The sequence below is a fragment of the Leptidea sinapis genome, chromosome 18 (genome assembly GCF_905404315.1).
Source record: "Leptidea sinapis chromosome 18, ilLepSina1.1, whole genome shotgun sequence".
Taxonomy (NCBI): Eukaryota; Metazoa; Arthropoda; class Insecta; order Lepidoptera; family Pieridae; genus Leptidea; species Leptidea sinapis.
In genome coordinates, this window is record NC_066282.1 from 13,661,605 (window position 1) to 13,687,939 (window position 26,335).

A 26,335-nucleotide genomic window follows, 5' to 3' on the forward strand; every position below is an offset into this window, starting at 1 on the left:
GGGTGAAACGTCAGTACCTATAATTATTATAGTTAAAAGAGATGAATAGCTTTATAGACGCGGGGTAAAATATGTCTCACAAATCTGTGGTTGCAACAGACTTATAGCTTAGACACATGGTCGGATTAGGATTATACGGATCTTACAAAACGTCGAACATCTGTGCTACAACATAGATTTATTCAATTATGAAAGTATGCACAGTTGGTACTTAAATTTTACATCTCGCCAAACTGTTGCAACAGTTTGTTGGCGAGTTTATGCTCATAAACTATATTATAATATCGTGCATCTATAATAAATTAAACTATACCTAATTTGTAAGTTATCTACACTATAACTTACACACACATAAATACATTACTTAGTTATTAATTCATAATATTCCTAAAAAACAACCTAAAATCTTATCTGTATATTTATAACAACTAAACTAAACTATACTATATACTACTAATATAAATATAATATATAAATTCTAATTAATATTAAGGCTTACGTGGAGACGTTAAGGAAGTGCTGTTTTAATTTTTTCTTAAGTACTCCTTTAATGTCTTCTTTATCCTCTCTTAACCATTTGATACTGTTATAAAGTTTAGGTACAACATATTCCCTTAACCTTTCCCCGTAATAATTACATATTTTTTATAAATAATAGTTATTTATAACAAATCAAATCATCTTTATTTGTAGGATATACACATACGGCACGCAAACTTATAATACTGAAATAAAAACTAAACAAGCCAGTCATTATTGTATTATAGCGGTTATTGTTCCAATAAACTAACGTCTCATGCCCGTACTTCAGTCAGAATTATTTTTACGTTCCATTCGCTAAAAATATAACTGTCTCTACAAATATCCCTTAGCGAGGCGACTCTTCACTCTTGCCACAGAATATACAATACACAAAAGTGGTAGAGACGCCCGTGACAATTCTTAAATGATTACGACCTTATTTAAATACAGACTAGGTATATAATACGCTGGCTATTTTAAAGAACGATAAACACAATACTCGTATGCGCTTACGCCGTTTCGTCTCATTCATTTCGTTCTTCGATAACCGTTCTCGTTCAGTTCGTTCGCCTCATTGTATCATTATTCATTCAGCAATTCAGTTGTTCATTCGCCACCGTCGCGTTAACATACTCATCGAGTTTTCTCGCATTATGTACCAGCAAGCAAACAACACATAAACCATCCAAAATGAAGCCAAATCGGTTATAACGTTTCTTTAAAAACTCCTTTAAATTTAGATCGAATATTTATAATTGTGATACTTAGTTTAACATAACCATTGTTATTATTTATAGTTTATAATGGGTTCCATTTATGTTGTAAATTGTTAAAAAAAAAGTCAGTGCTCAAGATAATCTCATTCCAAAAATCCAGTTAATATTATAATAATCAAGTTAAGAATTAATATATAGATTGCAATGACGGCAAAAACACGTTCGCATTGGAAGGAATATGGAACAGCGCTTTGTGGTAAGTTCCTTTTCTAACCTATACCATTAGTTTAATGTTACATTCCATCACCCGTTTATAACTAGACATCGGAAGCGATGACTCTACATTCTTCCTATTCCGTTAAACAGTAAATAGAATAACATTATACATTATTTTTCTACGTATTTCATTTAACGCATATGTATGTTTTGCACACGTTGTAACTCACCAAATGCGCGTTACTAGTTTTGTCATAAAACGTGTCCCATTCGATTGCGCATTGAATGTTTTTGCTCCTTTAATATTTCTTATCACAAAACGACTCCATGACCTTTCCGGGTCTCGAAAACAATTTAACCAATTGGATACAAATAATTTAACATTGAATAATTGATATTCTAAACATCTTCTTTTAGAGAAACTAAAAAAGGTTGGTTAAGGTTTAGTCTGAAGAGTTTGAAATAGAAATAACATTTACGTAAATTATACTTGATTAACTTAAAATGGTTTAAAATGGTGTTGATAATATAATTCCCTGCGTTGTAATCCTCAGTACTGAGGGTCGTGACCACCCTTCTGTATCACTTTCTCTCGTATGATCGCTCTCCACCTATTCCTGTCTCTGGCGGTGTGAAAGGCATTGTGAACCGTAGAGTCGAGAGCGTAGCGGATCTGGTCGGACCATCGTGCTGGACTGCGTCCACGAGGCCTCTTCCCATCTATTTTGCCGACCACAATGAGCCTCTCAAGGTTTCCATCGTCCTTCCGTACGTAACGTTCCGATACGTAAGAACTCTACTTCAACAAATGTTCACCTTATTGTTTTATGCATTCTAATATTTTAATTAAAGTAAAAGATAAACATGTATGTATATTTAATAGTTATATATGTATAGTAGAAAGTAGAGCCTCTCTCCGTTTTTCCGTCGCATATATTGTTTTAATATCGCTACTTATCAGTGTCGAACGAATTTAACTTTTGTACTGTGCTGTCTAAGCTTATTCTCATCATAATTTCAGCTGTCAAATAAACATAAAAACAAAATCAAAGATTATGCTAAACTTACACTCAAGTTTTATGTAAGTAAAATCTGAGCTAAGTTTATGTACCTTCTATAGATCTCATCCATAAAGTTTGGACCGGGTTCTAAGGCAAAAATAATTAAAAAAAAATCTCTATTTCAATTAGATTTCAAGGAAGAACTTTTGTACGTCACACTTTTTTACCGTACCACCTCAACGTACATTATTGTTATTATTTGGAGAGGGTGGCTATTTGGGTACTTCTAATAAGTCCTAGTAATTCCGCGTCCAGAATTGAACTATTGTGTTCGCCACTCATACTTATAGCTCGGCGTCAAGTCCTGCCGCATTTACTAACCGCAGTATCATCTTGACACGAGTATTGCAATCAGCATCTGGGAGCAGGGAATAGTCGGATGGTGTTACGCTTATGTATTAGTGGGCCACAATTGCAGAGGAGATGAAGAGGTGTTTCATCAGCCTCAAGGTAAAATCTGCAAGTTCTTTCGTTTTTTATTCCGACCACACTGAGGTGTTTATTTAGGCGACAGTGCCCAGTTTTAGCATCCAGTTGAGTATACATAGGTTTTTCCTGCTCATTGAGCAGGAAAAACCTATGTATTCTTCAGGGCTTCATTCGCGTTTCTGTTATTAAATGCCTTTATCAGTGCTTTGGAATGGTTCAAACCTGTTGATTTGCTCCAGCGTTTAAGTGCCTCTAGTTGACATTGGTTCCTTATGGGTGTAACGAATGGAGCTTTTAGGCTCGACGTACATAAGTAAAAGACTGGTCAATAAAGATAGCTCTAGAAACTCAGCAATTAACCTTTGTTTTGGAGAAAAATACTTAATCATGACACAAATATAAAATGAGCATATCATCAACAGCCTGTCCAAATATTTTTATAACTAAATTTTTAAGCTTATTTTAAATTTAACGTTTTTCATTTGATAATTATTTCATTCAATTAATGAATAAATTATTGAATAAAATTTAAATCCTAATGAAAAGTGGTCTGGTGGTAGTGCCGTCTTTGTATAAAATTTCACATGAATTAGACGCTGTTTAAGAAGTATAAACCTTGGATAATTTATACATCTACAGCTTCTTGCTGTTCTGAAGAAAACAGGCCAGGTTTATTAGTTTAGTGTACGTGACAAGCTACGTCTTACACTCGCGATTTATATGCTACTTTGTATGAGTGTGCCTGCATTTATCAATATAGAGGTTAACTATCAATCTCAATTTTATCGGCGTTTTCACAGTTGCCATAGTCTATCTAGAAGAATAAATCATCTAAGGTACTAGAAATTTTCACATAAAGCCTTTAACTGGGTATACAAGGCTATTGAAAGTATTGAATTAATTGGGTTAGAGCTCTTGAATTTCCTGTACTTCCCACTGACCTCAAAGTACCGTCAAAGAACACCATTCCTCAGCTTTCTTGGACGAAGAACAGAAGGAAGCTCCTTGAAATACGATTTGTGCATCATTTGAGCCATTATAATGTGACAAAATGATGTGACAGATTTTGAAATCATGCCAATAACCTTTTAATATTTACATAGTTGTAAACATGATACAATATGCTAGTGTACGGTTGTCAGCTTATAGCGTAGGTCTATACAGCCTATTGCTGCTAGACAACCGATGACAACAGGCCAGGATTATTACTTTAGTGTGCGTGAGAAGATTGCTCAAAATAATTGTTAGTTCTATACTCAATTTTTTTCTACATTTTCACAGCTGTCATAGTCTATCTAGATGAATAAATGATCTAAATTATAAACGATCTCCTTGTTACAGCTGTAACTATTCATATATGCGTGTATTGCTCAAAATAGAGCTCAACTATCAACATCAATTTTTTTCGATAGTTTTCACAACTGTCACAGTCTATCTACGTATACTTAAATGATGTAAGTTTGCAAATATCATAGATAGTATGTTTAACAGATACTTAGATGTAATACCTAATGGAAATTGCTAGAAATTGTATCTTATTTTGTGTTGCTTGTCTAAACAATCATACAAACATTAACCTTGATCTATTTTTTAGTGATTGGAACATAATTAGCTTTGCTGTGTCGAACATGTATTTGTGTGTCATCTGTTCATGAGAATAACATTATAACTTGGATGAGCATGACACATGAGACGCAAATACCATGATGCTCTAGTTTATCTTAAACATGTTTATTCCTACCTTAGTCTGAACTTACCTAGCACTAAAGTGGTACCATGCATATTTAAAGTAATATAAACAGACAAAATAAAGTTTGAGAATAACCTAATCTTGACGTCATAACAGACCAACGAGCTTGCAAACCCTTCATTATCATCAACCGGAAGACGTCCACTGCTGGACAAAGGCCTCCCCCAAAGATCTCCACGACGTTCGGTCCTGCGCTGCCCTAATCCAATATATTCTGGCGATCTTGACCAGATCGTTGGTCCATCTTGTGGGGGGCCTACCAACACTGCGTCTTCCAGTACGTGGTTGTCATTCGAGGACTTTTCTGCCACACCGGCCTCATCCGGTCATCTGTCTGTTGAACTATGTGCCCTGCCCATTGCCACTTCAGTTTCGCAACCATTTAGGATACATCGGTAACTTTGGTTCTCCTACAGATCTCATTTCGGAGCGCCATTTGTTTCCGAAGCAGTATTGATAATTTAATTGACATCAAAACTAAATCGGTTACAAAAGATTCACTTTCCTTTTCTATCTTGCTGTATTCTCCTTTGTTTGTTTATACGCGTTTGTTTCCTTATTTCCTAAAAAGGACCATAAAGCTTATTAAATCATGAAGCGGAAATAAGTATTACTTATACTATTAAACTTGGTAAGTTCAATTATATCCTTAAGAGGAAACAGATAAGTTCTCTCACTCCTTTCTGCTTGCTTTTTAACCCTAGATTAAGATCATTTTCAATTAATATCAATATCATAATTTACTGCATCTCTCTGTTTTAATTGTTTTTATTTTTTTTTTTGTTTTGAAAGTACTAGAGTACTATAAAAAGGGCTTAATCTTATCGGCTGCTAACAGAGGCCTATTATACAAATCCAACCCCAATATTGAAAACACCTCGACACAGAATATTTCCTTTCCACTCAATTTCCAGGGCCAAGAACGAAACCCTGATGTTTGTTATTTATTAGCGATTTCTATTCAGTTCTGCAGTTGTCCTAATCGTACTGATGAATGTCTCTCTCCGTTAGCGCGGCGATATTATGTTTTAGAAATCTTAAATCTAAAAAACGGCTCAGCTAATGTTACCTCTTAACTCAATGACGTTCTATACATATAGATAAATTACGTCGTATAAAAGCAAAGCCGAAATATGTAACAGAGCAAAAAAAGAATGCTGGGAGTGTTTCTTGCGCCGCTTCTTATCTCTCAGAGCGCCATTTTTTCCGAAGCGGTAGTAGTATCTAGTATATTAGAAACGACATCAAAATAATTCTAAAGGAATCAATTTTGAGAAAATAAATGCGTTTTATGGCACCAATTACACCATAAGCTTCGACTGGATGGATGAGGCCAGCGCACGACTGATCGTCATGGCGATATTTGGGGGAGACCTTTGTTCACCAGTGGACATCTTCCGGCTGAAATGAGGCTTCGACTGCTATATCTGTACATTGCCGCATTTCTTAAGTTGTATAAAATATTCTTTATCAATAAGCAGCAATGTAAAACATATATTCGTTTAAGGTTGCGTGTGTTGAGTTTAGAATCTGTGACAGTTGATACACGACTAAAGTGTGCTTACATTATCTTTAAGCACATTTTTGCCGTTCCGTTATCAGACTGTAAATGATATTTCTTTTTAAGTATATATAGAACGTTCTTGTCTTAACTGTAAGTGCATCTAGACGATAAAAACATACAAATAAGATTATTAAAATGATAAATTTGAGTTTTAAAGAGGCGTTGAAAGAATGTAGGTCACCTGTTTACCTGAGTCGGAGCCCTTCCGAGAAAACTGGAATAGGTTTGAATAGTTTTATACTCTCTACAACTTTTATATCCTATTTAGAGACATTGAATGGACGTAAGTATTGAAACTTATAGCAATCCTATTTGAACTCACAGAGTCTAAATATAAAATTATATAAATAATAGGCAGTAGATATAACTATTGTGTTGTTTGAATTTTATCAATAAGTTACATGAATGTATAAAAACGTCATAAAAACAGTTGTACATTCAGGGTTAGATGAACAGTTTTCATATAGTGTTTTAACTTTAAACCTTAATTTTTTATCCATTTCATAATCATTTACTTTTTTAAAAATTGCTGCCTAAATTCACCTTACTGTTTTATGCATAATCATTAAAATATTTGAATTTAAGTTAAAGATAAACATACACATATATTTAATAATTATATGTGTGTAGTATTCAGAAAGTAGAGCCTTTCACCGTATCGCAGTCGCATATACCTTGGTATAAAGTTATACCTGAGAATAAGCCAAGAATATGCAAAATGTAAACTATATCGTTGACAACACTGTCAATACAATGATAATTCTGAAGTTTTGCGAATGGCAAGCTGCCTGATGCAAATAAACGCGGGATACGTTATGTCCTAATAAAGTAATCGCAAAACATTGTAAACATTTTGCATATTCTTGGTTTATTCTCAAGTAACTTTATACCAGGTTTATTTGTAGGGCCTTTAAAGCTTAACCCGGCTTCTAAGGCAAAGTTGATAATCCAAATTTTGTTTTCAAGTAGGATTCAAGGAAATTCATTCATTATTAATTGCACGTCACAGTTCTTACCTGCAGAGAAGAGACACCGTGAAAAACTTAGCGGTAACCCTTTTGTTAATAATATGTCAGTCGCTTTCCAAATATTTTTATCATTAAAACAATGCCATTTTTCAATCATAATTAATGTAATAATTATTTTAATCCTAATGAAAGTAGTTTTGTGGTAGTAGTTTACCAGTGGGAGGCTCTTTTGCACAGGATGCCGGTTAGATTATGAGTACCACATCGGCGCCTTTTTCTGCCGTGAAGCAGTAATGTGTAAGTAGTGTTGTGTTTCGTGCTGAAGTGCGTCGTAGCTAGTTAAATTACTGGGCAAATGAGTTTGAACAATTTATGTCTCAAGGTGCATTGTAATGAGCAGGGCGTATCAATTACCATCAGCTGAACGTCCTGCTCATCTCGTCCCTTATTGTCCTTAAAAAGAGTCCTGTCTTTGTGAAGTGATTATTTTAAATGATGTTTTCATAAGTTCTCTATAGGAAAAATATTTTGAAAAAATTATTTATAATGTTTGGTATATAAATATTTTTAACTCATAAAATAGATTAGAAAACCCCCTATTACTCGTTCTTAACATTCGTTATGTGAAAATATACCAAATAGGCGAATCCGACGACTTTTTAAATGTAATTGAGGCAAATTTTAAAATATTTATTAATGCACAGTAATTAAGTTAGATATGCCATTTGAAATGGCTTAAAATAGCACATTGTTCTAATGTAACAATGTTTTCGCACGAGGAAACTTTATTGGACGGTTGGTTTATTCATGGCCAAACACTGCGCAAACGTAATTGGCTATTTCATATACCTATGTTTAATTAGATGACATTTATAATTAATCATACTAATTTAATGTAATATTCGAATTTAAATCTTTAAAAAAATATTTATTGAAAGTCAAAAACTACCACACATTCCAATATGTATGTCCAGTACCTACTTAGAAGAGCGGGCGCTAAAAATTTAGTGGGCTTCTTTTTTCATAAAAATATGGTTACAATGTAATCTCTCTGGTACTACTGGTCCGATTTGAATGATTCTTTCAGTGTTGGGTAGGCCATTTATCGAGGAAGGCTATAGGCTATGTTTTTTTTTTCAAAATTAGGGATCCGTAATGAAATTGCTATTTTGTAACACAAGGTGTATAATCGAAAACCTATTTTTGCGTGCGCTGCTAAAACTATTGACAATAGAACAAAATGATGTACAGGCTATAATATAGGCAATATTTTATTACTTATAAAACTATCGCGTGAATTATACTTTATATGGCAAAGCAACGTTTGCCGGGTCAGCTAGTTATATTATAAAGTAATAATCCAACTCATTAAAGCTATCGCTATAGTCTACTCACTCGCGTTACTATTAAAGGTCTTCTAATATTATTAGACGCTCATCTTTTTCTGAAATTTTGTGTAAGACTTACCTTATTCATCGTCATATCTGCTGGTAGACGTCCACTGCTGGACAAAGGCCTCCCCCAAAGATCTCTACGTTGATCGGCCCTGCGCTGCATCCCAACGTATTCCGCCGAATTTGACCAAATCATCGGTCCATCTTGGGAGCCTACTTGTACCAACACTGCGTCTTTTAGTACGTGGTCGCTTTTTTTTACTACCCCATCGGCCATCTGTCCGTTGAACTATGTACCCTGCCTATGTATTTAAATTTAATTAAATGACTGACCTTATTATATAATTTAAAAGACGAGCTGAGAGTTTCTAAACAGTACTTCTCCACATGTTAAAGCTTCTTTACAAACTGATATAGCTTTATGAGTTTTACCAAGTGCTGTTGCAATGTGTGATGTTATTGTCACTCCCTATGGTAAATAAATATATTTATATTATTTTCTGGTCTATTTGTGACTGCCTAATGGATATGATGGCTAAATTCTGCCCGCAATTTCATCGATATTAATTCATTAGCAGGCATCTTCAATAAATCTTAAAAAATTTGGGATAGAATGTACTCTATGTCCTTTCCTACCCAAGGTGTTAGTAAAATTTCGTGATTGCCTCAGTGGTTCGACGTTTTCACAGCTCTCACAGTCTAGACGTTTATATGATCTATGTTTGACGACATTTTTTATCACAACTTTTTATGAAATTGGACCTTTGACCGTTAGTAAAATATAATAAACATACGCTTCCAGTCCATAATAATATTTTCAAATCGTTTGCTAATGGACATCATTCTTGATTTTTACATAATATTTTAATAATAAGTTTTTTTTTAAATTAATACTGAAAGAAAGGTTTTCATCCGCCTTCAAAAACGCCATATACATCGGATAAATAATGTTATGTAAACCGAATGCGTGAACAGGGTTTGCAATGAATGCAATTTCTTCGATCTTTCCACTCTCTAAGTTTATAAACATCAAACAATTCGTAAACAAGCGTTTAGCTTTGTCGTAATAAAGTAATCTCTCGCTTGGTTTTTTTTAATGAAAATAAGGGACGAGACCAGCAGGACGTTCAGCTGATGTTAATTGATACGCCCTGTCATTACAATGCATTGCCGCTCAAGATTATTAAAAAACCCAAAAATTCTGAGCGGCACTACTATTGCGCTCGTCACTTTGAAACATAAGATGGCATATCTCATTTGCCCAGTAATTTCACTAGCTACGGCGCCCTTCAGACCGAAACACAATAATGCTTATACATTACTGCTTCACAGCACAAATAGGCGCCGTTGTGGTGTGCAAAGGAGCCTCCAACTGGTAAGTAACGAAATGAGTCTTACATTGTCATTTTATATCGCATTTATTTAAATTAATAATACCTACATACGAAACACAGTAATACCTACACATTTCTGCATCACGGCAGAAATAGGCGCCGTTGTGTTACCCATAATCTAGACGGCATCCGGTGCAGAGGAGCCTCCCACTGGTAAATTATATAAGTATTATTTTTTTAGCTTTTGCCTGCGCTGAGCTAAACAGATTTATTTGAAAATTTCATAAGTATGTATTTATTCTGTTAGTTGTGAGCCGTAGGTACTTATAATTTTTTTTTGTTGAAAAATAAATATATAAATTTTATATATTCATAATACTTTTATCCATTGAACCTTTAAATGGCGAATACAATTTTGAGGAAATTTCCTAAATTTCCTGTACTAAAGTTAGTACAGCGAAATTGGGGCATAGTTTTCAATAGCTTATTATTTTTTCAAATTTCAAAGCTCCTGGTCGATACGATGACTAAGAATAAGCTATTTGTATTTTAACGAGTAACATACTGCAAATGTTGTATTTCAGCCTTCATAACCATGAATTATTATATATGCAAATAACTTTGAAATAAGCGTTTTCTGAAATTTTTTATTAAAGTAAATCTAAAGTTGAATGCCATTCCAATATAGGAGAAGAACGTTGAGTGAGTTAAAAGAGTTGACAACTTTAGCGCTTTAAGTGTAACTGTTAACAGTAACCGTTAAATTTTTCACCGGTTAAAGCTATTGTTAATGTTAAATATAGCTATTTAACCTATCAAAAGTTTCAAATAAATATTCGATGTTGACTTAATATTTCACTTTTTTACTTTTACTATGCCGAGGAATACGATGGTGCAACACAATCCGCAGTCTATATTAAAATTAAAGTTATTATATATTTTATTTAATAAAATGCTCGCGTAATGCCTTTATTTATTTACGGTATGTGTGGATTGATGCATCTACTGTACTCAATAGCTCTTGTGTTTATAATTATTAATTTACTTTTTTTTTGACTTACTCGTAAGCCTTTTAGTTTTTGACGTTTGAATATTTTTCTTGCGTCACTTTGCATGTATTGAAATGATTTGTAAATTGAATTAAAAATAAGAACTTGTAACACGTAATCTGTTTTGAAAAAAGCAATCTTAGAGTTTCTTGCTCATTCTTCTCTGAGGGAATCTGCCTTCCTAATTAACTGTATGAAAAAAATGACATATATCAAGTGTAACTATCGATTTACCTATGCAATAAAAATATTTTCGATTTGATTTCATGTTAAGGTCAGCGTAACTGTTAACGTTATTTTTTACTTAGACGTTAACTTTAACTACTCATATGATGCAACCACGCCTTAGAATTGAACATCAAAAGTGAATAAGATTGTTATAATTGGTAGAGATATTGTTGCAAGTTTACTGATATGTACTCGAGGTGTTTATGACTGGTAAGCTGAGCGGAAACGTTATCATAATGCTGTGTATTTAGTGAGTATATACCAGATGATAGATATGAAATAATAATATGTGGATACTCACCCATACAAATGCGCACATATATAACCGAGGTTACCAGTGGGAGGCTCCTTTGCACAGGATGCCGGCTAGATTATGGGTAACACAACGGCGTACTGTGTTTCGGTCTGAAGGGCGCTGTAGCTAGTGAAATTACTGGGCAAATGAAGCTTATGTCTCAAGGTGACGAGCGCAGTTGTAGTGCCGCGCAGAATTTTTGAGGATTTTCAAGAATCTTGAGAGGCACTGCATTGTAATGGGCAGGGCGCATCAATTACAATCAACTGGACGTCCTGCTCGTCTCGTCCCTTATTTTCGTAAAAAAATATACATAAATAAACATAATTATATTTTACGGGCGGGTACCTGTGATCTTACCAGCGGCTTCCACTAACTTTTAACTTTTGTGTTTGTAAATCGATAGTAATGAAATAAAAACCAATGTTACGGGACGCTTGCCACAATACATCAGTGAAAGCAGCATTTAATTTAGTTCAGTACTTTCTGAGCTCAGAGTGCACCAATAAAAGACAAATATCTTAAAACTTTTTTTTAGCCTCGTTTATATAAGTGTATATACTGTTTCTTTTTGAAATAATACTTTAGTATAGAAGCTATGATACGATTATAAATTCACAATATATATTCTAAACATGAAAAAATATCCTATTTACGAAGCTCAATATATAGTGGTTTAAAGCTCAGGTATTTCTGAACATAGCCGTAAGCAAGCAGTCACGGAAAAAGAAATTATGTGACAAGTAGTTGGACCAAAACAAAAGAATTAAAAAACTAAATAAATAATATTCTTTATTTACCCTCTCTGAAACTAGACATACTCTACATATGCCAGAAAAAGCTGCATCTCTATGCCCACCGAAATATATTCGATATTGTTGAAGAAAATATTATTTACAATATTTAATTGTTAATCAAATCTATCAATAAGTATAATATATTAATTCAAACGAATACGCCTTAACAATGATCAAGCTAATGACCTTGCATACTTTCGCTTCGGCAATACTTCACGTCTTAATAATGCATTATTTCAACAGTTAACAATTCATTGTCTATCAAGACTCTTTAATATATTGCCTGTAAATATGCTTCCAAAAAATCTTGTAGAAATTCTGACTGTTGACACTAAGTACGTGTTTATTTTAACCTCGTGTATAGAGTAAACAGTGAATGAGGATAATGCGGTTTTCGTATATCTAATCCATGGTCCACATACAACGAACAACGGAAAACAGACTTTCTTCTTTTTCAATCGCCGCGCCACACATATTCTTTTCTTTTCACTCCATAACTTTTGTTCATCTAGTTCGTTATATATGCGACCTAAAGCCATATTCATATAGAAAGAATGACAGCGAACTACGAACTATCACAAAAGATAACAATTTCCCTTTTTTTTTTCAATCGTCTTATTACACATATTATTCCCCTTTCATTCTTATTCTCTTCATAGCTTTTTTACGTCGGCATTCATTTCATGCCGCCTTATAGAATAAATGTTATTTATATATAATTTATGTATTTGCCCATTTAAAGCGGAACCATCACATGATTGTTTGCTGACACTATGATAACTAAAATTGACTACGCATGTGACTGTAATAACCCCTGCACCTACATCCTCACAAACGGAACACAACAGTACCAGTGTTACGCTGTATTCATTATATAAGTATAAAGGCGACGCCACAAGGCCACTGGCGTAAAAAATATAAATCTTAAACGTAGTATTACTCATCCTACAAATTTAATTTCCGACGCATTGTCACACCCTACACCTGTAAACCTGTTCCGTCAGCCATGTTGTGTGTATGCGCATTATACGATTTTCGCACTTTATGGTAATCATTGTGAACCATCCCACAAAAAACCTTACTATTACTATAGTGTGTTTTAACTTCATTGTATATATTCTTAAATATCCTCACCATATTTCCGTTATCAAGTTGGTATCATGTTAAACATTTTAAATTGAAACTTTTATTATATCGCCTCAAATTTTGTTCACCCATCTGTCGCATGTCGCATTACAATCGATCGTTTGTAGTTGCGGTGAAGTTGTATCATTAATTTAAACTAATGCTTTCAAGTCAGTTTGGCCGCGTGGTCTAAGACAGATTTAAGCTCTCGTCACCGAGACGCTCAAAATTCTTGGGTTTTTCAATAATCTTGAGCGGCGCTGCATTGTAATGTGCACGGCGTTTCAATTACCATCAGCTGGACGTCCTGCTCGTCACGTCCCTTATTTTAATAAAAAAAATCAGGGTGTCATAAAACCACACAATTGCTTTTTTATATTAGAACAGCAAACCTTCTCACTCATGAAAGAAAGATCCGCCGTCAGTAATTTTCTCTATCACTTGGCACGGCAAATTTTTTTAAAGTCAGTATTTTATTATTTAATGTTTTTGAGAAAGTCGTGTTCCGCAGTCGCACCGCAGCGGTGTGGCCTCGCCCTAACAACAGCGTACCTTGTCGTGATCGCGGCGACGTTGATTGGCAAGCACGTGCTTTTAGTTCAACACGTGTCTACTATTTATAATCCGACTCTTCAACAAAAGAAAGAATATCGTCGACAGTTCGACGCGGGCCGAAATAAAACTCTCACTAACTCTGCCTTGTAGATGTGCAGCTAGATTCAGCCTGCGTTTTTTTACGTACAAATCAGTTATAACTGGAACCAGTGCGAGGCTCCTTTGAACCGGATGTCGGCTAGATTATGGGTACCACAACGGCGCCTATTTCTGCCGTGAAGCAGTAATGTGTAAGCATTACTGTGTTTCGGTCTGAAGGGCGCCGTAGCTAGTGAAATTAATGGGCAAATACGACTTAACATCTAATGTCTCAAGGTGACGAGCACAGTTGTAGTGCCGCTCAGAATTTCTGGGTTTTTCAATAATCTTGAGCGGCACGGCATTGTAATGGGCAGGGCGTATTAAATACCATGAGCTGAACGTCCTGCGCATAAAAATCGTTCAATTAGTTATACGAGTAAGCATGGAAGCCATGCCAAAAAACTATACGACAGAAGTGAAAAATTCATCAAGGCACTGCTAATAATAGGAAATATCACTAGTTCTTTATCCACAAAGCAATAACATTTTCAATATAATATAAGTATAATTTTAACTGAGTATGCGTAGCATGGCTAAGCGCTGGCTGAGCGGGACAGTTCTCATTCAATTTTAATCCATAAAATTTTTATTTATTTTTTATTTATTTATTTAATAGGAAGCCCACGTTGCATACAATGCAATACTTATAGTATATTTACACATTAATTACTTATATTATTTAACATCGTATACCCCGTATCGTATTTACGGGCTAACTCGACATGCAATTAATTACTTAATTAAATTACAAGTACTTAAAAACATTATTAACATAATATGACAATTTCTTCGTTTACTTACTACTTATCTAATTTACTCAATAAATTGGTTACCTAAACAAAAATATAAAAAACTTATCACTCTAAACAAAAAAAAACTAAATTTTATATAAACTAAATTTAAAATACAGCTACTATTATTAAATACGAAAAAAAAAACGAATGATATTATTTAATTAAATGATTTTTAATTTTGCGCTTGAAAATCGATGCAGAGTTCCAAAATATGTCCAACTCTGCTATTTTAAATATATTGTTATAAGACATTACAATTCTATTAATAGGAGCGGTCCTACCTAGGTTACTCTTTGTAATTATTGGCATAAAAGTAATTTTATTTTTAATATGTGACCGTGCATTTTGTCTTGGAACTGCTAACCTTATTCTGTTTAATAAGTTCGGGCTATCAATAGCTCCATTTACAATTTTATGCAAAAAACAGAGATCTATTGAGTTTCTACGATTGCATAGTGATATAGTTTTATAAAGTTTTAAGAGATCGTTGGTATTATTAATTTCGTTTAATATATTGTCCTTGTAGGCTAAGTGTTCTAAGAATTTTTTTTGTACTCTTTCTATTCTGTCTTTATGCACTTGATAGTTAGGATTCCATACAACAGAGCATTATTCAAGTTTACTTCTAATCATTGAATTAAACAGCGTTAATTTTGTGGATGATCTTTTAAATTCTTTTGTACTTCTTATTATGAAACCTAAAATCTCGGAAATGAATTTTTAAGTGTATTTTCAAGCTATTTCATGATTTTTCATTTAGTTTAAATATTATGAAATAACTAAAGAATTGCCGAAACTTTTTGGTGTAGTATGCCTTGTTTATATAAATCTTTAAAAATACGAATAAAAACTATATTAAATAATACAATAATTCACGCTTGACTTTCAGTGGGATAGTCATAGATAATCTCCACTTGCCATGCTTCCGGCTATAGAAATTGAAATAGGAAGGTAATTGAATTGTAAAAAATTCTAATAACATGTAGGAAAACTGTTGCCTATGAAGGCTGGAGCATGAGTTAAATGTACCGTACTAAAAATGTACTGGGTCTTGAAATCTCGAGCCAACTCAGTGGTTCTGGAAGGCTAAGCCAAATTAGCTTAGAAGAAGCTGGGCGTCATTAATAGAGCACGGCAATACGTCAAGTAGGCCCCACGTTCTAGCGCTCTACAAAACGCAGGTCCGGTCACATATGGAGTATTGCCGTCATCTTTGGTCTGTGAATGCCTAGATCACTTGGCGTTGCGTAGTGCCATCGCGTCATTCTATGTCTTCTACCAAATTTCCGGGGAGTGTTCCGAAAGACTGTTTGAGCTGATTCCTGTCGCCGAATTGGATTGGACCATCTGGATGTCTGGTGTTCCTCTTCAGTGCTTCTCTTTAGTTTTAAAGGCGCTTTCTTAAACGTACCACAAAGTTGTGAAATGAGCTTCGTTGTGGACTGTTTCCAGAATAATACAACGGGTATTTTGTTCATAAAAAGCGTGTTTCAAGAGAATGTTGGGCGGTGGTGTAGATAAATTATTGAAAAATTATTGAATTAGGCGTTACTTTGCGGAAAACCATAATAATACAAAGATTTAAGTTTTCTTTAGTGTTAATTCCGCCAATATTTGTTTTTAAGTCCCGTGCCAGATTTTGGCGAGACAACACGTCCTGAGGATGCCTCGTGTAGAGGCGAAACACGTGTCGAATTGTTTTAAAAACAAATATTGGCGGAATTAACATTAAAGAAAACTTAAATCATTTGTATGGTGGTGTAGATGATCACTTTATATGAGGTGATCGGTAGGCTTGTTTTTCCTCTCTTCTATAAAAAATAATAAAATACATAGGTATACATACATTACACTGGTAAGAGCCTTAACAAATTATGAATCTCATAGTGATAATTGATTGCCATATAGTTTATAAAAATAAAAGTTTGATTAAAAATAAGACTTACAGATAAAATGCAATATTTTAATGCACGTTATCTCAAGAAAGAAACATTTATGTCGACGCAAGGGAAAAATTCCAATGATAGTCTTAGAAACATTTATAATGCGTGAACCCTAGCCATGACCCCTGATGTCACTTAATAACATTGATAAAGCACGTCATCAAAAGGCTCGCTCCGAATTATGAAACATTCAAAGCCCATTAACAAGCAAATATAATTAAAGATAGGTATGTATACGATAATGTTGGAACAAATAAGAACGCATGTTTAAAATCGGCCTTGTTCCCACTATGCCGGACCGGTAGATCTGACGGAAACCGGAAACCGGACAGAATGTTCACATTACACCGGATCCCGGATCTTCTTCGCTCTTATCCAACAGAACAGGTATCTCTTGGACAAACGTAATTAAAGTTTCTGCTTGAATGTCCATGCTACACGTCTACTTTTATCAGAAAATGCGAGCCGAATGACGTGAGGGGAGCACGGGTGGGGTGAGTGGGGGACAGATGACGGTGCAAATTCGTTCACATTACTCCGGTCCGGTGGTTTTACCGGCACTTCGCAGTGACAAAACGCTCGGTAGAAATGCCGGGCTCGGTATTTTTTCCGGATCCGGCATAATTTGAACAGCTTCATATATATTCTTTAGCCATTAGCTCTTCCGGAAATTTTACCGAGCCGGTAAATCTGCCGGTCCGGCATAGTGGGAACCCGGCCTTAATGTTTTGTGTAGCAAGGTTTGCGTCATAGTACGATTCTGTGTCGCGATACCCCGCGCCCTCGGCCCGCGCCCCTATCACACACACACACACACTGTTAAGTGTATAAGCATGTTGTGCATGTGTGTTGAGTGCATGAATATCATCAAACCATGTACTGCACGATAGATGATCGACAAATGATACGTACAGATAATGAATGGGATTATAACTGGCGTCGCTACTATTTACCTCTCGCTCACACACTATCGCCTTTCCTTTCGGTATGTATTGCAAAATTGCGATATCCTTGTCCATTATGATAGTATAATATAAATAAAGCATAAACGTAAAACTAAATTTATACTCAATAGACCTTAAGAGTCACCATTTTAAATCCCAATTAATAGCATCATAATTATTAAATTAGAAAAAAGATGGAAATCTCTGGTTGGCTCTGCAAAGGGTTTCAGAGCGAGCCTTCTACATGAATTAATACATTATTGGTGCCTATTTGTTTTACTTACCTTATGAGATTTAGATTGTAAAAGTAATATAAGCATGAAAAAACGGTATTTGTAGTTTTAATGAATATAATTAAATAATATATACAGTACGTGTTGGTCATGAAAACATAATTAAACAAAATAAGCTCTTTTGTTTTCTTAGGTAGGTATTTACAGTCATAAAACAGAGCGGTAATGTCAATGTTGCGCGCTCGCTCGCTCCTTTGGCTTTATATCTCAGATTATTTACCTATGGACTTTTGTATAGAAATATGTTAATTAAATATACTAATTCAATACTATATTGTTTTATGTTATTATTTATAACATGCGACGAGTGAAGTTCACGGTGAAACCCGAATGGGTTTATGTTTGTACATAAATTTAAGTAAAATTAAAATATAATATAATGTAAAATACTTTTTTTGTGTGTAAAAAAATATAACGTGGCAAAAGTTGGCACTACTGGACCTACCGTTACCACAGAATGTTATAATACTTAAGATTTATATATTATATCTTTAGAATTACAATACAGCCCTTAACTTTAATCATTTATATAAGGGGTACTCAAACAGGGTCGATCGCGAGTGCTTTTTGAGTCGATCTCGAGATAGAAATCCGGTATAATAAACTAAAATCGGTAATTACGTACCATCTTATAAAAATAATGCTCAGGACATGCAGTGTCATGCAGATTCAACATCCAAAGTCACTGTTTAGATAAGCTAAGAATTTTAGACACCAAAACGTGTTTGTTTTGTAAGAACCAATAAACTCGCAATTTTGAATAATTATTATGAGTTTTTTCATTAACGTTTTAGCAGACCTACACTTACCGTGACTAAAAAATGCATATTATGCGCAAAACTAATATCTATGTCATCGTGACACTCCACCTACACGACAATCCTTCATCACACATAGTTACTTAAAGCCTCTCATAGTCGATCGATCGTAGTCTAAAAATTTTGAGGTAGATCGCCAGCAGTTCAAGGTTGAGCACCCCTCATTGATACTAAACTAATCATAGACTTATACTATGAACTAGCGTTTATACGAGCAAAGTGTGCAAGAGAGAAGAACATCTATAACAGAGATTCAGCAAGGGAAAAAAGAAAAGCGGATCTATTGTGACTGTTACCGATTTCGATTGACAGGTCGTAAACAGTCAGCCAACCTTGACATTAGTTTCATAGTATTTTGAATATTGAACCACACATTGACAAATCAAAATTGGTCTCTTTTTATCCCGCTGTCAGGTCGTCTATACGCTACTATTTCTAAGTTTATATAATCATATTCATATCCACAACCATACTGTTCATCAAATCCGCTAAAACTTTGCCACTTTGAACCTACGCGGTATATCCAGTTTTGTTTCAATGTTTTTAATAATATTTAATATATTCAAACAAAACAATGTTTAACTATATTTACAATACTTGGTTACATTAAAATTTAAACTATCATTACGGGGAAGTGTACCAAGAATACTGGCAGCATTTCCGCATTGGATAGCTAGGCTGATCCGTTGACCGAAATAGCTGCCAGCGCTATCTTAACTAGTTCTCTCTATTATCTATCTAATATTATTATACCTAGATGAGATGTACATACACTTAAAAAAAAGCAATTTATATTCCATCATTTACCATTGTTAGTTGTTACATAATACAATGTACTGATAATAATTAATATCAAAGATAATGTAAATACTAACTACGTTAGAAGCGGGTCTGCCTAAGTAATAATTGAAAATTGGTTTAGTATGAAAAGTGAAGTGATATAAGTTTGAAATAATAGTAATTACAATTGGGCGACGAAGTATAATCCGGCTAAGAGCGAAGCGAAGTGGATTTCGACAGGACTATAGCCGTCATCTGTCAATGTATCAATGACTGCACGTTTGACAGAATCGCTTTTTTCTTAGAGAGTTTCGCTAGGCTGATTAACATAATATATTATATGTTGCCGATCTAAGCTTCGAGCTTCTGAGTTCTAAATTTAAATAAATTATTTTTTATGTCAAGGCCAGTAAGTAGCAACCAGTTCTTAAATATATATACGATCTCCTTGTTACAGCTGTAACTATTCATTTATGGTAATTTTTTGAGGGTTGTAACGTACAATATTTTAATGAAATGAAATTTATTTCTTAAAATTGTTAGTTCTACAGCATAATTCGCCAATAAATCGGCATACAAAAAATTGTCAATAATAAATACTTATTAAATTTAATATCAATATAAACATAAGTTTGAAGGTACCAGTCTCATACAATTAGTTTAAAATATTAGCATTGCCTTGTGTTTCCCCGAGGCGACTAAGGGCGTTTACGGAACAGTAATGTGTAAGCATTATTGCGTTTCGGTCTGAAGGGCGCCATAGCTACTGAAATTACTGGGCAAATCAGACTTAACATCTTGTCCTATCGTCATAAAGGCTCTATCCAGCCACGCATTATAGCACAAGTCCGCAGTAGAGCCGGGACGTTATCGCGAACCAACTACACTCACCCTGATGAAGGACCTCCGAATGGTCTGATACTGACTAGTTTGTGGTGTTGGTACCGACTGGTACCAACACCGATAAATCGTAAGTAAAGCCGTGTTAATAATTAACGTAACAATGTCTCACGAAAGTGTTATAATTTAACTCTAGAAAATTTGTGAAAGATAGTTAAGGGCAACACTAACGGCCGTTTTCAATAACCTATCTATCCTAAGTTTAACTTACTAGAGGTAGACAAATCTATCCTTTTAAGCTTACTTACATTTCAATAACCTATCGCCAGATAGCATTGGACTATAACTATTGATCGTTCCAATATATTATCTACAGATAGAGATAAATTACTACCTTCTACTGTCAGTAATTAGCTGTCAATAATCTGAAGTTGTCCCAATATACTCGATAAGATAGTAATTTGACATACAGCGTGTACGGATAAGGTGAGTAACTATCGATAAGTTTATTGGGACAGAAAATTCAACGATAGTTACGATTTTTATCTCAAGTAAGAGATAGACTGAATATTGGGAACGGCCGTATATTGGACATAACTATGGATAGATAAGATCTTGTCATTAAACGGTGACAGCAATGTATCCGCAACTAGAGATACGAGAAAACGGCCGTAACACAATAAGCCTAAATCGTACAAATAGTTACATTCCCTTGTGAATAATTTTAATTTTAGAAATGATTTCCGCTTTATGTAGGTAGGAATATTAATAATTAAATGTTTCAACATTTCGCGAGATATTAATACTGCAGTTTATTATATTTACGAATGTACGTCGCATGACGTCGCATGAATTTTCCGACGACGAAGAATGCGGACATTATGTTAACTAAATAATTTTAATAATCACTGCGTGACTATCACAGCACTTATTATCAAACTCTTGTTACTTCGATGACTATGAAGCATTATTGTTCTACACATTTTACATCTAAATAAAAATTATGTGTTTTTGTAAATTATTTTTTAAATATTTGTCTGTTTGCGAATGATCGAAACGGTTTGTAACATAGATGTTAGTTAAGCTATTCTTGTATTAGAAAATTAATTTATGGCAAACTCAAAAAACCCATCTTATTGTAAAGAAAATTGGCGATAGTCGTGAAATACCTAGTTTTTCCAAAACATCAAACCAAATACAGTGAAAGCAAAATTATTAAAATAATTTTCAATATACTCGATTACAAGTAAAAATCGAGTTTGGTTTATGGACAAAAAGTTCTTAATGTATGTTATAGCCAAAACACGTGGTCGTATTTGGTACGGCTGGGCCATTGGACGGTCCGGTGGGCGACTTGCACCAATTGGTCGGCGTCGTACTCGGTGCCGTCCGGACGGAAATAATAATAATTTTATACGTTGGACAATGCGAGATACTATCGAATATGGTCCGGTTCCGAACCGCGTCCGATGGTTCGGCCGTACCAAATCCGATCATGTGTTTACGCTATTAGACCTCCATTTTTTTACACGTCATTGAATTAGTCCGCCCTTGCTCTTCAATTTGTCTCGCTTACACCAATGGAGAATATGTAGAATCACTGAGTCGGCCCAATTGTCGAAAGGTTACTCCATATAAGTATATTGTATTCAAAATGCAAAAACACTTCAGAGTATTGTACGTTCCTTCGCAGCCTTATATTTAAATACGTCAAAACTAGTTCTTTGGACGCTTGCGAGTGGAGCTTCAAATAGGCACATAAAAAATTGCTGTCAAACATATAGAACAGCCTATCCAGAGGTATTTTTACAGGTCAGTGCATAGATACAAATAGAAAATCTATCAATCTTATAGTTAAAATGTAATCATTTTATCACACCCAGTTAGAAAGTAATATAAAGTAAATTGTGTTTTATTTTCAAGGAAAATAGATTTAAGGAAGAAGCCATTTGGAGTCTCGCTTCGCTCTCAATTTAATAGATGAGATTTTCCGTCACTTATCGTTTCAGTGGGTACTTCACGGTTCGGTATCAATATATAGAACACGGCTTATATTATTTTATCATACAATAAAAGCTTTAGATTTCCTTGTTTTTGTTATAATAGGACGGTTGGAGTGCTCACTTGACAGTAAATAAACACCCCCGCTGATTAGCTGAAACGTATAAACCACACTTCAAGGCTCCTCTTTACCGTACATTTGTTTGTTGCCCCCACAAAATTTATCCAAATTATTTGAGTTTTCTTGTGTGTTAATTCCGCCAATATTCGTCTTCAAACAATTCAACACCTATTTCGCTTTTACACGAGGCATCCTCACGAGATGTTGACTCGCCAAACTCTGGCACTAGACTCAAAGTCTCGTGTTGAGTCCATTTGTTTGAAGACGAATATTGGCAGAATTAACACTCAAGAAAACTCAAAATAATTGGATAATTATGGATTTCCAAATTTAAAAGTTCAAACATTTTAGGAAGTTTTACGCATTTTTTCTAGCGTATTAAGAAAATTGTAAATGTGTGTGTAGAGGGTTTATTAGAGCAAGGTTAGGTTTATTCAATAAATATACTATGAGACTTAAATTGGTGTTAGTGAATTAGGTACTCCTTTTTTGATGACATGCCATTTATAATAATTGTTCAACCAAAACTAATCTTAAAACTATATATTTACAATAATATGATTACACTAAAATAAAAATATCGTTACGGGGAAGTGTACCAAGAATACTGGCAGCATTTCCGCGTTAGATAGCTAGCCGTTTCCAGTAGCCCTATTGATGAGCGAAGATAGTACTTTGTATATTCTCCGCGCGTCTTGGCCCCACGGGCCAAAACCAAACGACACAAAAATGTATGACTCACTGAGACCAACATATTTGCAAATAACTACAAAATAAAATATGGTGATAGTGAAGTCAGAACCCCTGAGAAGAACTCTGTTTTTAATGACATGCCACTTATAATATTTGCTTGACTGTAATAATGCAATTTGAGTACAAAGTTAGGTTTCAAACAACAACAAGAAAACAAAATTGGTGATAGTGACGTCAGACTTCCGCTTTAAATGACACGCCTCTAAGAATGGTTTGATTATAATAATAGGATTGTAGTACGAAGTTAGGATTGATACAATCATCTATGAAACAAAATTTGGTGATAGTGAAATCAGGAGTAATATTGTTCAAATATATTGATGCAAATTTAGCTTGAAGTCTGGTTTGTTAAAAATTTCTATGAAATACATAGTTTTGTTATTATAAAATATGTTCGGTTTTATTGACAAACATTAGTTTTTTATTAGTATCCTCCCACTCAAACTGGATGGTTCCATTGACTCCTGCTATGCGCGACGGGTATCTGCTGCCTGCTCTTACCATTAAACGGAATAATTCAACAAGATTTTATATATATTTTTATGAAAATAAGGTACAGGACGAGCAGGATGTTCAGCAGATGGTAATTGATACGCCCTGCCATTTACAATGTAGTGCCGCTCAGAGAAAATACCAAAAATTCTGAGCGGCACTATAATTGCTCGCTCGTCACCTTGAGACATGTTAAGTCTCATTTGCCCAGTAATTTCACTAGCTACGGCGCCCTTCTGACCGAAACACAATAATGCTTATACATTACTGCTTCACGGCAGAAATAGGCGCCGTTGTGGTACCCATAATCTAGCCGGCATTTTGCCCACTGGTATTGTTATAATATGCTTCGATAAGTCGATATGAACGGATTTATTCTACTCTACCTACATATTAAGATATATCTTGTGTTTAAGTGCAAATACCTTTTCCGTTTTGCTATCATTAGCGGTGGCATTGCATTAACTTTGAACTGAAATGTAAATTCAGTAGCATTGCCAACTGGCAATTGTTCTTGGTTCCAAGAGGCGATACCTATACATTCTACTCACGATACGTTCACGGTTGCCGTATCGACGCACGTGTTTACGTCACTTTATCATACATACCGACAACTTTGGGAGCATGACATACCAACGATAAGCATTATTATAGCTTGCTGTATATTCAATTATTTTGATAATTTATCATGCAATTATTACGAACTTAAAGAGCAGAGACATGATAATTACTATCATATCGGGTGTACCCCAGTATCATATTTTATCAGCTAGATTGTCGCTTCATTGTGTGTTTACTATCGCATTTATCACGGGGCTCATTGGCCACTACTCGTTGCCTTGATTTCTGTCAAACTAACATATTTAATTATTATCATCCTCGACATCTTAATGTTTCCAACGAATTTATTTTCACGTATCTTTCTTGCGGGTTTTTCCAGATTCATACGAATGGCAGGTACGATCATTGATCGTCTCGTTTGCCCAAAAACTTCGCTCGGACTCATAAAAACACCTCCATTCCCGACTTGTTCCACTAGCCAGCTATTTCGCTTATGCTTCGAACTAGATCTGAAACCAAAACGGAACTGCATCGCAATTCCGCTCGCCACTGACATAAGTAGTTCAAACTGAAACGCAGTAATGCTTGCATATTACAACTTCACGGCAGTAAAAGTCACCGCTGTGGTGCCAACGTTCCTGGCGTCCTGTACAAAGTTCATGCTGCGTTTAAACATATAAATCACTTTGTCCAATTGAATGAACCACCTCAATGCCGATGTGGCGTGCATGCAGATACTCTTGGGTGTCTCGGGCTATCCCGGCCAAAATCAGCAGGCCGTATCAGTCGTCAGCCCAACATTAATGAAGTCATCCGCAGGACATTTCCTGCTCTTAACATACCAGCTATTTAAGATCCAAATTGTATTTATTACCTACTGCGATGGCAAGCGTCCTGATGGAATTACCCTAGTGGCATTGAAAGGGGCACTGGTGTGGGACACAGCTATCATTAATACTCTGGCTCTTTCTCATGTCTGAGTTACTTCAGTTGGTGTTGGGGCTGCAGTTCGAGTGCCGAAAACAGCAAACGTCGCAAATATGTCGGTCTCAGTGAGACAGACTTATATCTTTGTGCCGTTTGGTGTTGAGACACTTGGCCCATGGTGCCCAGAGGAGCAGAGAATGTACAAAAGTACTATCTACGTGCCTCAATAGGGCTACTTGAAACCAAAGCACTGGCAGCTATTTCGGTCAACGGATCAGCCTAGCTATCCAACGCGGAAAATGCTGCCAGTATTCTTGGTACACTGCCCCGAAATGATATTTAATGTTATTATAGTATTGTAAATATAGTTATTTAAGCATTGTTTTATCTGAATAAAATATAAAAAATTTGTCATTACAATATGAATGTTAAATGATAATTAAAAGCTCTAATAATTTCTGTAAATAATATTCTTATTGCTAATTTCTACTAAAATGTATATACAATCTTTGAAATTTATTTATTTATTGCTTACTTCTCTTGTCGTCTATTTCATGTATAACATGTACCTACTCGATGTTAAAGAATCTTGTTAGTTGTGAAACATCGTTTGGAGTTATGCTTATTTCATAATCTATTGTGTTGTAGATACTTTAACTTGTGATGTCTCTGCTTTGTTTCCAACATATAAATAATTTTTGATCTGTCCTCTTTTCAGTACGTAGCCATTCCTTTCCATAATAAATATCTTTAAAAGTATACAATCTACATTTACCAATAATCTTTAAATGACCAAACTACCTTCACTTCTATCTATCTTTCATTACACTTCAATCTACCTTCACAAGGATCAAAACTTACAATACTCAGCGTATTATATAATTTTCTTTTTGTTAATAACTAACGAATAAAGGTAGAGTCTAT

The 26,335-nt window shown here is 34.7% G+C and overlaps 1 protein-coding gene across 1 annotated transcript in view; it reads left to right on the forward strand.

The window, feature by feature from the left end:
* The first annotated feature begins 1,114 nt into the window (after positions 1-1,114).
* The window catches only part of LOC126969396 (facilitated trehalose transporter Tret1-like), a 36,714-nt gene continuing 11,493 nt past the window's right edge, over positions 1,115-26,335 (forward strand). The window contains exon 1 of the mRNA XM_050814791.1: positions 1,115-1,494. Within this exon, the coding sequence (XP_050670748.1) occupies positions 1,443-1,494 (52 nt within the window). The 5' untranslated portion in view covers positions 1,115-1,442. The remainder of the gene's footprint in view (positions 1,495-26,335) is intronic.